A 15,605-nucleotide genomic window follows, 5' to 3' on the forward strand; every position below is an offset into this window, starting at 1 on the left:
AATTCTCTGCCAGCAGGAGGTGCTTTAAAACGGGAGAAACCGAGTTTTCCCCGGTAACGGCTGTACACAAAACAGCGCTGAGCTCACAAACGCTGCTTTATCAGGCATATAACATGCAAGATGAAATGAAAATGACACCGAATTTTTTCCTTCAGAGATAGTGATATAAAAACACCCACGCCATGTTTTGATTTTTAAACGTGCAGTATGTGCGCATGTTTATTCAACCAAGCCTTTTGGAAAATCGGTCAGTTTTGATATTGTGGCGAGCGCCACAAATAAATAAATGTATGGGAAACACATCCCACAGCACAACCACCTGAGCCCAACTTCAGTCTACTCATCACCTTAACTTTAACTGTGTTTGTAGCCGGCACCATAGCCAGACTGATAAACAAACACAGACCAGAAGTTAACTTCAGGCCAGGTGCGTGCGCCCTTTGAAACGTCTATATAAAGCTTGAAGCATCAGAATCGGCATCGGTATCGGCCGATCACCATGACAAGAAATCGGTACTCTGTATCGGCTGCAAAAATCCTGATCGGAGCATCCCTAATGATTACAAATGTGATACTGATATTTTACAACAGCTCAAAAAAACAAGTTAATTAAGAGACTTGTGTTTTAGACACCATATTTCCTGTTTTTGTTCTATTTCGCCAACAAAAACAATTCCAAACAAAGCTGCAATATGACGATGTTTTGTTCCTGAACGAATCAACCGTTTAAATGATTCAGTTCAGTCGCAATGACTCACTTATTAACAGTGACTTACTGCCACCTTCTGGCGGTTTTAATTTCACATTTAAAGTATCTTTTCATTTTTTAAATAATTTCAAATATCAGTATTCAACTTTTTATGTTTAATATATCAAAACATTATTTATGCATTTGTAACTGCAGGTTAAATGCATTCATGTCCTGCATTAAACAGTGTGTAAATACATCTAAATGCCTCTTCAGATGCAGCTTCTGTGTTTCCTCTGCATTGCAAAGATGAATTTTGTTGATACTGATTTAATTTGCCTGGTAACAGCCCAAATGTCTTATTATTCTAACTCACTGATTAAATGTAAGCATTTGACTCAAAAGATGATGGATAAAAATGGCTTTATAAAGGTAAAAATGCCCATAAAATGTAAAAATCGATTTAAACTTATTGGAAAAGATTAATTTCCATCACTGCTATGAACTGATCACCACACAGAATATGAAGAATATCAAAAACTTTAGGAGTCAAGCTGTCCACGCTCCTGCACACACACTCAGCAAAATATTGTCTAATTATCGTTATCGATAAAATCCCAGGAAATATCGAGATATTATTTTTTGTCACTAATACTGACTTGTCTTTCGCTCTCTTGAGGTGGAGGGTCTGCTGGATCTGTTGTCTGTGAGTGGGCCGGAGCAGCTGGAGGCTTTGGGTCTGGAGCGGCTGAAGAAAGAGCTGATGGAACGAGGGATGAAGTGTGGAGGAACGCTGCAGGAACGGGCTGCACGTCTGTTTTCCGTCAAAGGACTGAGCCCAGATCAGATTCACCCTGCGCTCTTGGCCAAACCCACCAAGGGCAAGAAGAAATAGCTTGCGTATCTTAAGCCACAGTGTTTTTAACCCATTTTTGCTTTGCTTGTGTTTGGCATGTGTGTAGTTATGTTTAAAGTGTTGTTTGTAAAAATCTAACACCTAATTTAGAAAAATCCCCAGTTTGGGACAATAATGAGTGCTAGATTTTTTATTTTTTTATTATAATGACATTACTGGTCAGATACAGATAACAATTTGGATTGAACTTTAAAGTTGAACTTTAGTCAACAATATATGGCATTTTATTATTATTATAATTTTTTTTTTTTTGTCTTTTTGTCTGTTAGAAAAACATGCCATGTAACAAAAGGTGAAACTCGGGTTAACTTTTTTGTAATCTGTACAAGAAATTCTTTATGATAGTTCAGTCACAGTAAATAGTTTTTTTTTTTATTCATACATACATACAGAGACATTCTGGTAATCAGTCATATGTTTATTATGTGGGTGGGAAGTCATTCAACGATTCATCAATTGTCCAAAAGATTGTTCATATTACACAGTATTTGATTGTATATGTGATCTGGTCCATTTTCCTCTTGACTTTATTATTAAGTAAAATATTGTTGCACAATTGTGTGCCCTGTTTGTTGCTCTTATTACTCTGTATCATGTATCTTTAGTGTATAGAATGTTAAAATAACATTTTATTAGACAAATACATACACAACATATTTGGTTTCTGATGCATAATAGGGTTTTATAAATATTGTGTAAATATAGATGCATTTTCCATCAAATGCAGTGATATCTGGTTATGATGAAAAGCATGAAACTAAAAATACACACAATAACATCAAATTATGCAAACAAAAATGATTTAGTGTGCTGCCTTATCAAGATTTAGGGAACTTTAGTATGTACTCCGAAACAGCAGATGGCGATATTGATACCCATACTGCTTCAACACATTCAGCTGAAGAAAACGCTGTTTTCATGCAGTTTGTGGAGTAGTTCTGGGTTTGTCGTAGTTTTACCGCTTTAAATGTCCACGTTATGTATATTTTTAGTATGTATCTGAAGCTGTGATAATAGTTATGGCGTTTCCGCAGCCGCGTCCTCAAGCGTCTCAGTTGCCGCAGCATCTTTTGCGGACCGTAGAGTGTCAACAGGGTGCTGTGAGAGCCGTGCGCTTCAACGGTAAGTCCATATTATTATCCACGTTATAATATTATATTGTCTGTATCAATTGTTGTCCATATTATTATTATTATTAAATTAAAAATGTTACCAGTAACGTTAGTTATTCTCAAGAAGCTAAAAAATATGTTTTTATTGGCTTTGATGGAGACCTTTACACCAACAGTATAAACGTAAAAATGTTCAACCTAAAAGAGTACCTGGCATCAAAAGAAGAAGAAAAAAAATCTATAAAATACTTTTTAAAATCCCTCTCTGGTAACCATGAAGGATTCGTGACTAAAGCGCTGAGAAAAGCAGGTACCACATGATGCTGCTGTGCATTATGACGCTGAGAGAAACTTAAAGGCACAATATGTAAGATTTTTTAATTAAAATATCCAAAAACCACTAGAACAGTGTTATATATTTTGCTAACTTGTGTACTTACATTATCCCAAATGTTTCGAAGAATTTTTAAATCCAGAGAAATAAGCAATTTTAACTAGTGACACGGACCGTGTCCATAGTGTCATTGTGTCGCCTGCCAATGAGAATACGTGCCCTCTAGTGGCAAAAATTACATATTGTGCCTTTAAGGTAGACCTTCTTTACTGAATAATGAAATTGTTCTTCTATCTATATATTGCATGTTCTTCCAGCTGATGGGAATTATGTGCTGACCTGCGGCAGTGATAAATCTCTGAAGCTGTGGAGTGTGAGACGTGGCCTAATGGGGAAGTCGTGGCCTAATGGTTAGAGAATCGGACTCGTAACCCAAAGATTGCGGGTTCGAGTCTCATACCGGCAGGGATTGAAGGTGGGGGGAGTGAATGTACAGCGCTCTCTCCCACCTTCAATACCACGACTGAGGTGCCCTTGAGCAAGGCACCGAACCCCCAACTGCTCCCCGGGCGCCACAGCATAAATGGCTGCCCACTGCTCCGGGTGTGTGTTCACTGCTGTGTGTGTGCACTTAGGATGGGTTAAATGCAGAGCACTAATTCCAAGTATGGGTAACCATACTTGGCCACATGTCACGTAACTTTTTTTCACTTTCAAGACTTACACCGGTCACGGATATGAAGTGCTGGATGTGGACCGGTACGTATTTCTGCGTTACATTTGGTAACACTTTATTTTGATAGTCCACTTTAGACATACTAACAGTAAGTAACTTTGCAACTACATGTCAACTAGCAGTCATTAGAGCATTAGTAGACTTTACATGGATGGGTCCACAACATACAACAGACTATGAGAAACTTTGCAATTATATTATTCGACTAACCCTAAACCTGTCTACTCTGAGAGTTAGTAGACATGTAGTTGCAAATTAATGAGCATTAGTTGACATGTAGTTGCAAAATTACTTATAGTTAGTAGAATGTGGACTATCAAAATAAAGTGTAACCTTACATTATATTAAAATACCATCGCTTTCGTGTTTGGTTTGCGTTCATTTTACTTACTTTTCGCAGTTCTTATGACAACAGTCAGCTGTGCTCCTGCAGCTCGGATAAAACAGTCATCCTCTGGGATGTGGCGTCTGGTCAGGTGACTCGCAGACTTCGCGGGCACGCCGGGGTGAGACGGTTACCGTTGCAATTTCCCGCCAAAATATTCTAGGGATGGGCGATACCGCTTATTTTGTTTTTGATACAATAACGATACTTTTGAACAGTGTTGGGGGTAACTCATTACAAGTAACGCGAGTTATGTAATCAGATTACTTTTTTCAAGTAACTAGTAAAGTAACGCATTACTTTTTTAATTAACAAGACAATATCTGAGTTACCTTTTCAAAAAAGTAATGCCAGTTACTTTGTTTTCCCATTTATTGACTGACAAGTCTCCTGTCCCCATATTGGGAGAAATCGGAAGTGCAGAGGCGTTGTGTGCGCTGTGTGAACATGATGTTACTGTAGTTCTAGACTAAATGTGAATGTGCATGAATTCATCCCACTCACAAAAAACAGATTTAGTATTCATCAAAATTAATTAAAACAGTGAAATGCGAACTCAGAATATGACGCAAACCTGCAATAATTAAATATGTTAAATAACAGAAAAAGTAATATAACGCATTACTTTCCATAAAAAGTAACCAAGTAACGTAATTAGTTACTATTTTAGGGAGTAACGCAATATTGTAATGCATTACTTTTAAAAGTAACTTTCCCCAACACTGCTTTTGAAGTCCAGTATATTCATATTGATATCGATACCGATATGATACTTCTAAACTGAACTTTTAAATTATGAAATTTATTAATTTATTAAATTACTATGAGTAAAATGGGTAATAATACCTACTTACCTTTATATTTGAAATGCATTTTAACATTCAATATGCCTTAATTGCAACTTATTAGGTTAGGTTGTGTATACATGGTTAAAATATGCTTACTGTAGTGGTAACCATGGAAATCTATAAATACTACAGTTGAACTACGGTCACTTTAGTAAAACCATGGTTCATTTTCATAAGGGACTGCCAGTGACAGGCTGTTGCATGCATAAAATGCAACCTTTTTATTCTGACAGTGTATGTATTTATATTAACATTACAGAATAGAACATGATCAGTATGAACTTTTAACATTCATTTGAAATAAATGTAATTGCACAAACTATGTAGGCTACAATTTCAATTAGTTTATTGTGAAATAACTCAAACATATATGTTTTTTCTGTCCTCTGATGAGCATTGTTTTGGGCTGCAAAAGTATCTTTTGGGAAACGCAGCCCTGTTTGAATGCACTGTCAGAAGTGAGTGAATGCTCTCTGTGATTGATTGGTTCTGTCTTGCAACATTTGCGTGTTCAGATGAGTGTTCAGATGAGCAGGAAAATAGTTCTATCCTACACAATTATTCACTTACATAGGTTATTCGTCGAATTTAATGCATATTGTATGCATTCATTTTTTGTTAAATAAACAAAATCACTCGTAAATAAAACACCTTATTATCGATATTTTTTATTTGAGTATCGATGCTTTCAGTACACGCATTAGTATTGATATATCGATACTTCAGGATCGATACGCCCATCCCTATATCATACTGCATTTATTATTTGCTTTTGCTAAGACAAGTCTCACTATTGCAGTATATTATTGTAAATAAATCTAATACATGTTATATAGGTGATTTGACCGCTAAAATTGTCTTATCTATCTTACGCTCGTTCTTTAGAAAGTAAACTGCGTGCAGTTTAATGAGGAGGCTACTGTGATGCTGTCAGGTGAGTCAGACTTGGCTTTTATCATAACTGCTTATGGAAATAACAACAGTCGAATCTCGATCTCACAATTTCTTTGTGTTTCAGGCTCCATTGATTTTTGAACCTAGAAGTGTACAAGGCTGGCTGTGCACAAAGGCTATTTCAAAAAAAAAAAAAAGGGTCAATTCCGACTTTGCTATGACAATCTGGCGCTTCTGAATCAGCGACTGTAAGTATGTTTTGTTATCAGTTTAAGTATTTGCTATTGACTGTTCAAATGCGGAGTTTTGCGCAGCGCAGAGTAATGCGTCGTGTTGCTTGTCAAAGGAGGGGGCTTTGTTGAAAACGAAGCGTTTGAGAGAGGCGGGGCATAGAGGACCTACAATAATGTTCAGTATTTGAAAAATAATGTTTTTTGAACATTAAAGCATGTCAACATATTCTGTTACACCAAATACACAAAACAATGATCTTTAAAATAGCATCATATGACCCCTTTAAAACTAGCAATGCTAGATGCCACAAGTCAAGAGTAGGGAGAACCTTGAGTGCTGTTTAAAAACAAAAATAAAAAAATCAATAAACGTGTTAATTCAAAACTAAAAATGGAAATAGACATCACTTCGACAATTACCAAAACAATATGCACATTTAAAATACTTAAAAGTTGAATGTAACAGTAGAATAAAAAATAAAATCGCTAAAAAGCATGGTTAAATGTAACATTAAAATAATGACTTTTCAAAATTACAAATAAATATGCATCTTCAATATCAGAGTAAAATAAATTAATAAATTACTTTTAAAAAACAACAAATAAATATGCATATATAAAACTGTTTATTTAATTCAAGTTTAAAAGCATTGTTAAACAACAATACAATTAATAAATCACAATTCAGATTAACAGCGGAGTTAAACAAGAGAGTAAATTAATAAATAATTTTTCAAATTATTCAAAACTATTTATTTAAATTGTAGTTAAACATGACAGAAAAATAAATGAAATCTCTTTTTAAATTGACAAATTAAGAGATGTTTAAAATTGTTTATTTAATTTTTACAAATTTAATTAAACATGAAAGTAAAATAACTAAATCATATTTAAAGTTAACAACATGCATATTTAAAACTATTTTGAAAAGTGTAGTTAAGCGGAACAGTAAAATAAATTAATATTTCAAACTGAAAAGTAAATATATTTCTAAAAGTTTAATTTATGTTAAAAATGTTAGTTAAAAGGAATAATAAAATAATACACACATTATTTCCAGTCCTCTATACAATTGCCATTTCAATGTTCATGTTATAATGTGTATGTCTATGGTGTTTCTTCACAGGTACTCTGGTCATGTCAATAAAGACTATAAGCTTGACTGCTGTCTGTCTGATAAAGACACACACGTTCTGAGCTGTTCAGAAGATGGTCATGTTTACTTCTGGGATCTGGTGGAGGTGGGCAGAATAAGTCACATGACCCACAGAAAAAAATACTTTGATAAAATGTCGAGTTAAATATGAGCAATAAAGCCTGTAATCTCTGCTTATAGGGCTCCCTGACTTTAAAGCTGCCTGTTGGGAAAGCTGTCGTCCAATCACTGTCCTTCCACCCAACGGAGCCCCGCCTTTTGACTGTTATGGAGGGGCGTGTTCAGGTGTGGGGGGCGGAGCCAGTGGATGCAGCTGTGGAAGACAGTGGAGTAGTGAACACCAAACACGTGAGCAGGACTCATTGAATATGACGTGTGAATCACTGTTTTGTATCAGTTTGATTGTTATTCATATTTTGTATGCAATAAAATATAGTTTATTTTAATTGCATATAGTTAATTTTTTATATTTTATTTATTTTTTAACATCTTAGTAGCTATTGCTTACAGTTTTTTATGTTGCCTTTTTTGCTAGTTCATTATTGTAATTGAGTCTAGTTAGTTAACAAAACAAACACTTTTGTTTGTATATTTAATCAGAACTGTACATATTTACAAGAAGAAAAATAAAGATGAACAATAATTTATTGGGTAGTAAAAATGTTTTTCAAATAAATAAATAATTTATAAACATAAATATCTTCCATTTTTGGTTTAAATGAACAATTCGTTGGATCAATCTTGACTCAGAATCGGCCACCCAAACACGTCATTGTGTTGTCATTAACCAAAACTCAACGTTTTGACATTCTCAAACACAATATTAGCCAATGTCATCAAATAAAGCAACATATACATCTTGATACATTTCAGTTCATACATATCCTGAATTAACGTACTTTAAACAGCCCTTATTTTACTTCAAGGCACTTTGTACAGTCTCTAAACCAACAGACAGTCTTTATGAAGCCAGATTTCGACTGGCCACCCTCGTTTTTAGCCCATACAGACACATGCAGCGGCAGAGAGCTTCTCCACTTTGTGCCAGCGATGGTGGTTGTCGAGAAAGGCTATGTCTTCGTGGTGTGTGGGGCGACAGCAGGGCTGATGGTGCCAATGGCCGGTGTATTGAAGGACGCCGCTTTGCAGGAGGTTGATGAGTGTGAGGTCGTGGTTGGAGGCGAGGCGAGGACAGGTCCCGCTGCAGTACTTAAACAGCACTGTCTCATCCGAGTCGTAGCCAAGACCAAGGTCTCGCACCTGCAGTAGGATGGAGTGCAAGGTGCAAGGGGACTCAACGCTGCGGGGCAACCGAATCGCCCTTTCCAACTGCCTCCACGAACCCTCCTTTTCCTCACCATCACCTCCTCTTCGTTCTTCACCACGGAGGTCTCTGTCTGAAAAAGAATAAGCAAAAAATAAAGACAATTTTGCATTCTCTGCTTGTGCCAAATAATGTTGTGAAAGGTTGCCAGAACATTGATGCATGGTTGCTTATGTTTTTTTTTTATCGCATCGATATGTGGTTGCTTACTGGCTCAAATCATGAGTCCTCATTTAAGTGTTTTTATTGAATTTTTTAGTAGAAATTGCTTGCCAGTTTTATCGTCTGCCAGCCAAAAATCATCTGATAACTTGAAAAGTAGAAGCACAACTTTTTCCAGCAAAGTCACATGATTTGAGGAATGAATTTATATTAGTAGCACTCAAGAAGATATTTTGAAGAATATTTAACTGTTTTTGTCCACACAATGGAAGTCAGTTGAGTCCAATATTGTTGGACCCCAGTGACTTCCATTGTACGGGCAAAAAACCTGCCGAAACATTTTTCAAAATATCTTTTGTGTTCTACACAAGAAAGAAAAAAAAATCCAGATTTGAAATGTCAATAGTGACCCTATAACAAATCTACAGAGATTTAGTCACCCTCTCCCCAAAGGTCATGACCCCCAGTCTTACCCAGTAGTGTTCTAAGCCAGTGTCCTTCTCCGGCTTGAACGCAAAAGAGCAGAACGGTGATCTTCAGTAGTGAACGCATTGTTCTTCTTTTCTTTGCCTGGTTTTTCTTTTTCAGGATGGGAGCGCAGGTGATGCTGAGATGCACCAGAGTCACCGTCTCTTTTATAGCCATCTAAGCGGGTCAGAGCTGTTGGGGTGGAGAGGATGATGGGGTGCGGCCAGGACGGGAGGGAGGCGGAATAACCCTTCTGCTCCCAGTCTCTCACCTGGTCTCATGGCTATGATTGGAGGCAACTTTATATAATTTTTTGGGAAGTCCACTGGTATTTCTCCAAGTCTTGAGGGGCTGAGAGTATGGAAAATGGGGGTAAATTGCTTAAAGCTGTGGGACGTCTGACAAGGGTAGTCATCTTGGAGGTTGAGCCGATTAAGCACATTGAATTGGGATTTTTTACACACATTTTATACAATACGATGAACAACGAAAAGCAAGGGTTAACTGCATGAAGGATGGAAGGAAGGTCCATAATTAAAAAGAACTAAATAGATGACAGAAGTTATTTGAATGGAAATTCCAAGAATAATGGCTGTCTTCAGATACATAAATTTGGGGATTTTATTAAAATGTGATTTTTTTTTCGCTATCTACATTCCTTATTTAACTATGAAGACATGAATCCTGCAGCGCTGCAGGAATAAGTGAATGTGCATGGCTTGCATTGATATCTCGTCTAAGCCGTCTTTTGTTATTTGAGTTGAGGGTTTTGTACAACAGACCCCAAATGTATTTGAACACTTAAATACACATTCGTTCCATTAGGTAGCAAATATCAAACCAATCTGTGTTTGCAAACAACAGTTACAAAATTACCTTAGTTACTTTCAAACAATGGACCGATTGTGATATTTAGTGGATGTTTGAATATGGAGATATTCTTTTTTTTTTTTTTTTTTTGCCTGAACCAATTAATCTTCTTTTTGTGAAATATATTACTTTAAAGTCTGTCTGTATTATTCTTTTTTAAAAGTGGGTTTGGGTTGGATATTTTGATTTTTATATTTCTTACACAATAGCATTCAAACATTTTTGTGTCTCTCAAGTGTCCAAGTAGTTTTTGGGGCCACTGTAAGAGGATCTTACAATTTTAAAATATAAAGGGTGCATTTATTTAAAATTGATTTAAAACAAAGAATGTCTCTTGGTGTTGATAAACTGCATTATGGCATCTGAAGCAAAATTAATATAGACCCTCAAAAAGATAACACCGTTGACTTTTTACAACTGTCAGTTAGATATTACCTGATTGTTCTAACCATGATGATAATCCCAAGTTTATTGTATAAAAAAGAATTTAATACTGACATAAATAGAAATGTCTTAATTTAAAAATCATGGTAACAGGGTTGACATTGTAAGCCATTTACTTGCCTTTACAGAGTTCACTTCCTAAAAGGATGTTGTAAGTTTGGCAGAATTATTGTAATAAAAAAAGTTCTGATGCTAACAGGGTTGACAGTTTTACAGTTCAGTTAGACATTACTTGCTAAACATTACTTGCATGTTAGAGATTATTTGCTAAACATTATAATACTTCAGGGTTCTTAATAGGAGAATTCAAGACTGACAAAATAAATGTTTAATTTTTAGTAATCATTTACTATTTCAAATCATGGTAACAGGGTTGACATTCTACATTTGTCTTCTATTGGTAAAACAGGAGGCATTTACTTGACTTTGCAGTGTTTAGTTCCTGAAAGTATGGCGATGTCATTTTGAAAGAACTATTGTAATAAAAGTTTATGATGGTATATATAGGGTATAAATAGGGTTGACAGTTTTATATTTCAATTAGTCATTACCTGCTTCTTCCTAACCAGGATGACACTCTAGGGTTCTTAGTAGGAGAATTTAATACTGGCAAAACTGAAAACTCTTATTTTTCATAATCATTTACTATTTAAAAATATGGTAACAGGGTTGACATTCTAAGCTTGTCCCCTATTAAAAACAGAAGACATTTATGTGACATTAATTTGAGTTTACTTTCTGGAAACATGTTGTAATTTTGACAGAGTTATTGTAATAAAAGGGAGTTAGAATGGTAACAGGGTGGACAAATTTGATATATTTTCTAACTGAATTCCACCATTTGTATATTTTCTTTCTTTACTGTAATTGTTTCACTGTTCTATGCACTTCTGTCTGCCCAATGCTCAAAACACTAATGGAACTTTAACTACCCAGTGGACATATTTGATTGAGTTTATAAGTATAAAAAGATAAATTAACAAGGCTTTACTAGAAAGCCAGGCCTTTCCTTTCCTTCAGGTATAGTGTAATGCAAAATATAGTTTGGTTTCATAAAATATTCCCAAATCTTTCAGGACAATGCCCATTCTTATTCAATGCAGTTATTTCCAAGTAGAATACCTAAGAGCTGGGATTGTGTGCAGTTGAAATGTTTTCCAGTCAGACATCCATCAATATTAAAATATGATCAATGGAAAAGGATTTCAGCCAATCGTCAGGCGGTTAAAACCTGACACAGCACCATAAAACAGTCTACTTTAAGGGAAACTTGCATAGCAATCTCTTCTCAGCTAGAGTCTGTCTTTATTTATAACTATTTTTAACTCATCCATCATGACAAAGATTACAGTTAGATCAGTTTCCACTGGTGCTGCTGCCATGCTGTTGGCTCAAAGCTCCTTACAAGCTTTTTAAAACTAGATGTCTTCATCCAGACCAGAGTAAAGTTAGGGTGTCTGTCCCCAGGTAAGAGTGAATTAAATCCGTAAAGGAATGGATTTGGAATAGAATAGCTATTTGTCTCGCCAGTGAAATAAACGTATGATTAATTTATTTTTGATACTGTTTATTATTCATTCCGTACTCCTGTTTGTCCTCCCATAGCTATGTATGATTCAGTCCTTGCATAAAGCTGGAAAAGATGATGATGAAGAAGTGAAAGTAAGAAGGATCTGCATGGCAATTTTTAATAATTGGGGTACAAAATTGAGCCCGAAAAAATTATCTTTTTTCATTTTAATTTTAGCCCAAATTAAAGAAAGAAAATTATTTTTTAAAAAATGACTACGTTAACAGGGTTGAACTTTACAAATGCAGTCAACACTACAATTTGCATAAAAATTGGATTGATTTTTACTTATTTTCCTGCTTGTCTTGTCTAAATGATGTCACTGCTGGGATGTCACAGTTTTAAAGATTATTTTTGTAATGAGAGAAAAAAAATGCACTAACAGATTGGAATGCAAAAGATGAAATGTTACGTTTTTTTGATAATTAAAATGATATAATAATTAAACCATTCAATGTAATTTAGCATTACATCAAAATAATAACATTTTAATAACAATTTTAGTTTCCCAACAATTCCATGACAATTCGTAACTTACATTTTGGCGAATTAGTGGTTAAATTGTTTTAATTCATTCATCTCATTCGTATGTATGGTTTTGTACAGTCTGTTTACACCCCCACTGACTTATGTTTGAGGGTGGACCTTCATGCTTACACTTTTTCTAAATTTGTATATATGAGCACCTCATAAAACAGTTATGTTTTCTAGATTTGATTGGACCTCACCAATTTTGGGAGGGGGTGTGGTGGTGGCAGGGAATACAGACATTTGATGTATTTAAAAGTAACTACTTTTTTGTTAGGCTAATTTTCTTTTTTTTTCATATCTAATAGGTTTCACGAAAAACATGGTATTTGGGCACCAAAGTGTAGCATATTTGTGGAAGTACAGTGGGGGAAACGGCAACCCTTCTGGCATGTCCTGACAGAGCCTCTTAGGAATCCGAGGCCGTCTGAGTCAGGAAGGAATCTCATATCAAAGTCACAGAGTGGAAAAACAGTCTTACTCACACACTGTAAAACACACGGTGACATGGAAGGGAGGTGTGGACTCACGGCCCATCAGACGGAAAGACGGGAAAAGAGCTTTGTCTGTCTGGTACAAACCACAAGAGCTCACCTATGCATGCACTCATGGATTTAGTCTTAAAAAAAAGTTCATAGTCTCGCCATTCCTCATACTTTGTCTTCTGATAAAAAAAATTCTTAGGCAAAACAACACATATTAATGAACAGGGTTATATAGATAACTACAACCATTAACAAATACATGAAATTAAATTGAAACCATAAAAACACATTTTCATTAGGCTACTTGAAATTAAATGTTAACTGAAATAAAAAAAAAATTTCCAGCTAGTTGTCAAGGAAATATATATTTCTCATTTTAAATATATAGTAAATAACTAAAATAGTTAGCTAAAATAAACCATATAGAAAATATATATAGAAAAACAAAAACTACTAGAAATGACAAAAACGACAACAAAATCACTAAAACTTTTAACCAAAATTACAATGGATATGGAAACACAACAATGATTCAAAATATTAATAAGTAATATTAAATTATCTCAATGATACTAAAACAAACCAATGTGGGTTTTAAATGAGTCTAAGTTTAAATTATTACAGTAAAACTGTCATTTGCAACATTCATTTTAGAAGCGTACTGTAAATATGTGTGGAAAAAATCATTATGACAATATCGAAATGGTTTATGATTATGTGACACTTATTCGTGGCATTTTCATATTGTAAGATTGAAAGTCCACTAAAAAAAATCCTGGCAAAAGTAATTTAGTCTTTTAAAATTATTATTATTATTTTTTTTAAATCAATTAATTAAAGTTCAGTTAATACTAAATGAAATATATTTGTTTTGCCATTTACCAAACTGATGTTTTGAATGTTCATACATCTAAATAATGTAACGGAATACCTCACTTTTATTCTGAATTCATATACATAATTTAAACATTACTCAAGACAGTTTGATGGAAATGTGTCATACAACTAAAAAATGTCAATCCTAAAAACACACTGAAATATTTGTTTGAATGAAGGGTATATGTAAAAAAATGTTAAGTTAAGTTTTTAAAATGAATGTTATAAATTACATTAGCAAAATCTGCACTTAAGACCACACATTTTCTCATATGCACCTGGTGGTTTACAGACAAACACCTGGTTCCTCTGCAAAATTTTTACAAACAGAATAAAATGTGTGAGAAGTGTGTTTGTTCGGGGTCATTCCTCGGGGGTGTTTAAGGTATGGATGACCTTACCGGAGCCGTGTTGCATTCCGTCTCAAGCGGGTCTCCCGTCCGGCCCATATAGGGCTCGTCTGCTCCGGGCAGGAATGCAAGAGCAGCGTTCCAGTGTTAGGAAGCATTCTGTGGGAATTAGTGGGGAATCTCAAACTCGCCAGGCGAGGGCTGTTTATGCTGTAAATCTGACCAGCGCACTAGAAGCTCCTGCCTCTTCCATCACTCCTCATCCACTCACACCTTTCTCAACATCCCTCCATCACACTGGACCAGCACTTACCTTTGTGTGTTTATGGTGGTTATATTCACTATGGACCCTTTTCACAAGACTGTGATGGGTCTTCAGCATCGTAAATCCTCGAAAGTTTTTTATATTTAAATTTTTTAAAAATGTATGTACATTTATAACACTATACTTTGTATTATATCACCTTTGCATCAAATTACAAAAAACTAGTTAACGCTAATGCGAGGGTGTTTCTAATGCAGCGTCTATGGGAGGGATTGTTCTCTCTTCTGACTGCCGTTATCAGTCTCTCTCGATTTTTTCCTTTTTTTGAAAGTCACGAAAATACAATTGTTGAGTTTTCTTTTGCTTTTTGAGCAAACGGGAATGCAAAAAATATATTTGTGGTAACTTGCTCTCCCATTCACTGCTCTTGAATTTAACCCAACTATGACGACTTCCGCTGCTGAGAAACCCGGAAATTGTGAAAAAGGTCCATTGCGCCATTACAAAGTAGTTCAACGCAAACTCCAAGTTGTTTTTGGTTTGTGAAAATGGTATTTAGTAAGCTGTTTGTATCATGTCATGTATGTTTTCCATGCCTGGATTGGAAAAAGACTCACATGTCCAAGTTTTTTCTGTCCACCTGGCTTCATATTCACAGAAGACAAACTCCAGAGATGTTCCACTATCCCTCACTGGCGGGAAAATGTCCACCTGCAAGTGAAATCCCAACTGGCAAACATGGCATGGTTATTCCGTGTGAATGTGAGCCAACAGAAGACAGCATATTATTTACACCGTAGGACTGACTCACACAGGAGTTTTCCATCTTAGAGGGTTTCCCCGTTGTTCAAATATCTTATTTGCGTAATAATATTTAATGTTATAAATGGTTATAAACGTATAAACAGAATTAAAGTCACCTGTCAGATGTATTTCTGAAAGGTCGCCGTGTGTCCTCCGC

The 15,605-nt window shown here is 35.3% G+C and overlaps 3 protein-coding genes across 10 annotated transcripts in view; 2 read left to right on the forward strand and 1 right to left on the reverse strand.

Annotated features, from left to right (window-relative positions):
• LOC107659329 (protein SDE2 homolog) overlaps positions 1–1,948 on the forward strand; it is a 10,947-nt gene extending 8,999 nt beyond the window's left edge. For all 8 annotated transcript variants that reach the window (XM_016448244.1, XM_016448236.1, XM_016448237.1 and 5 more), the window contains one exon: positions 1,368–1,948. In XM_016448244.1, the coding sequence (XP_016303730.1) occupies positions 1,368–1,583 (216 nt within the window). In that variant the 3' untranslated portion in view covers positions 1,584–1,948. The remainder of the gene's footprint in view (positions 1–1,367) is intronic.
• A 675-nt stretch (positions 1,949–2,623) lies between these two features.
• LOC107659293 (WD repeat domain-containing protein 83-like) lies at positions 2,624–6,054 on the forward strand. The gene is made up of 6 exons (XM_016448181.1): positions 2,624–2,726; positions 3,368–3,442; positions 3,764–3,809; positions 4,187–4,292; positions 5,905–5,953; positions 6,038–6,054. Exons 1-6 carry the CDS (start codon positions 2,624–2,626, stop codon positions 6,052–6,054), a joined length of 396 nt encoding a protein of 131 aa, XP_016303667.1.
• Positions 6,055–8,169: 2,115 nt separating this feature from the next.
• On the reverse strand, positions 8,170–9,867 carry LOC107659305 (persephin-like). Its single transcript, XM_016448196.1, has 2 exons — positions 9,262–9,867; positions 8,170–8,699 (listed from the first exon to the last, which is right to left on the reverse strand). The coding sequence occupies exons 1-2, from the start codon at positions 9,431–9,433 to the stop codon at positions 8,299–8,301; spliced, it is 573 nt and encodes a 190-aa protein (XP_016303682.1). The 5' UTR covers positions 9,434–9,867; the 3' UTR covers positions 8,170–8,298.
• Between the last annotated feature and the right edge of the window lie 5,738 nt (positions 9,868–15,605).

The sequence above is a fragment of the Sinocyclocheilus anshuiensis genome, unplaced genomic scaffold, assembly GCF_001515605.1.
Source record: "Sinocyclocheilus anshuiensis isolate Anshui unplaced genomic scaffold, SAMN03320099.WGS_v1.1 scaffold912, whole genome shotgun sequence".
Classification (NCBI taxonomy): domain Eukaryota; kingdom Metazoa; phylum Chordata; class Actinopteri; order Cypriniformes; family Cyprinidae; genus Sinocyclocheilus; species Sinocyclocheilus anshuiensis.

What these genes read in the sequence shown, in the direction of transcription:
- LOC107659305 (XM_016448196.1), bottom strand. Translation starts at nt 9,433, where the DNA reads ATGGCTATAAAAGAGACGGTGACTCTGGTGCATCTCAGCATCACCTGC. An exon ending in CTGGCTTAGAACACTACTGG is followed by an intron (nt 8,700 to 9,261) that starts GTAAGACTGGGG and finishes ATTCTTTTTCAG; the next exon opens with ACAGAGACCTCCGTGGTGAA.
- LOC107659293 (XM_016448181.1), top strand. Translation starts at nt 2,624, where the DNA reads ATGGCGTTTCCGCAGCCGCGTCCTCAAGCGTCTCAGTTGCCGCAGCAT. An exon ending in TGTGAGACGTGGCCTAATGG is followed by an intron (nt 3,443 to 3,763) that starts GGAAGTCGTGGC and finishes TTTTTTTCACTT; the next exon opens with TCAAGACTTACACCGGTCAC. An exon ending in GAAGTGCTGGATGTGGACCG is followed by an intron (nt 3,810 to 4,186) that starts GTACGTATTTCT and finishes TACTTTTCGCAG; the next exon opens with TTCTTATGACAACAGTCAGC.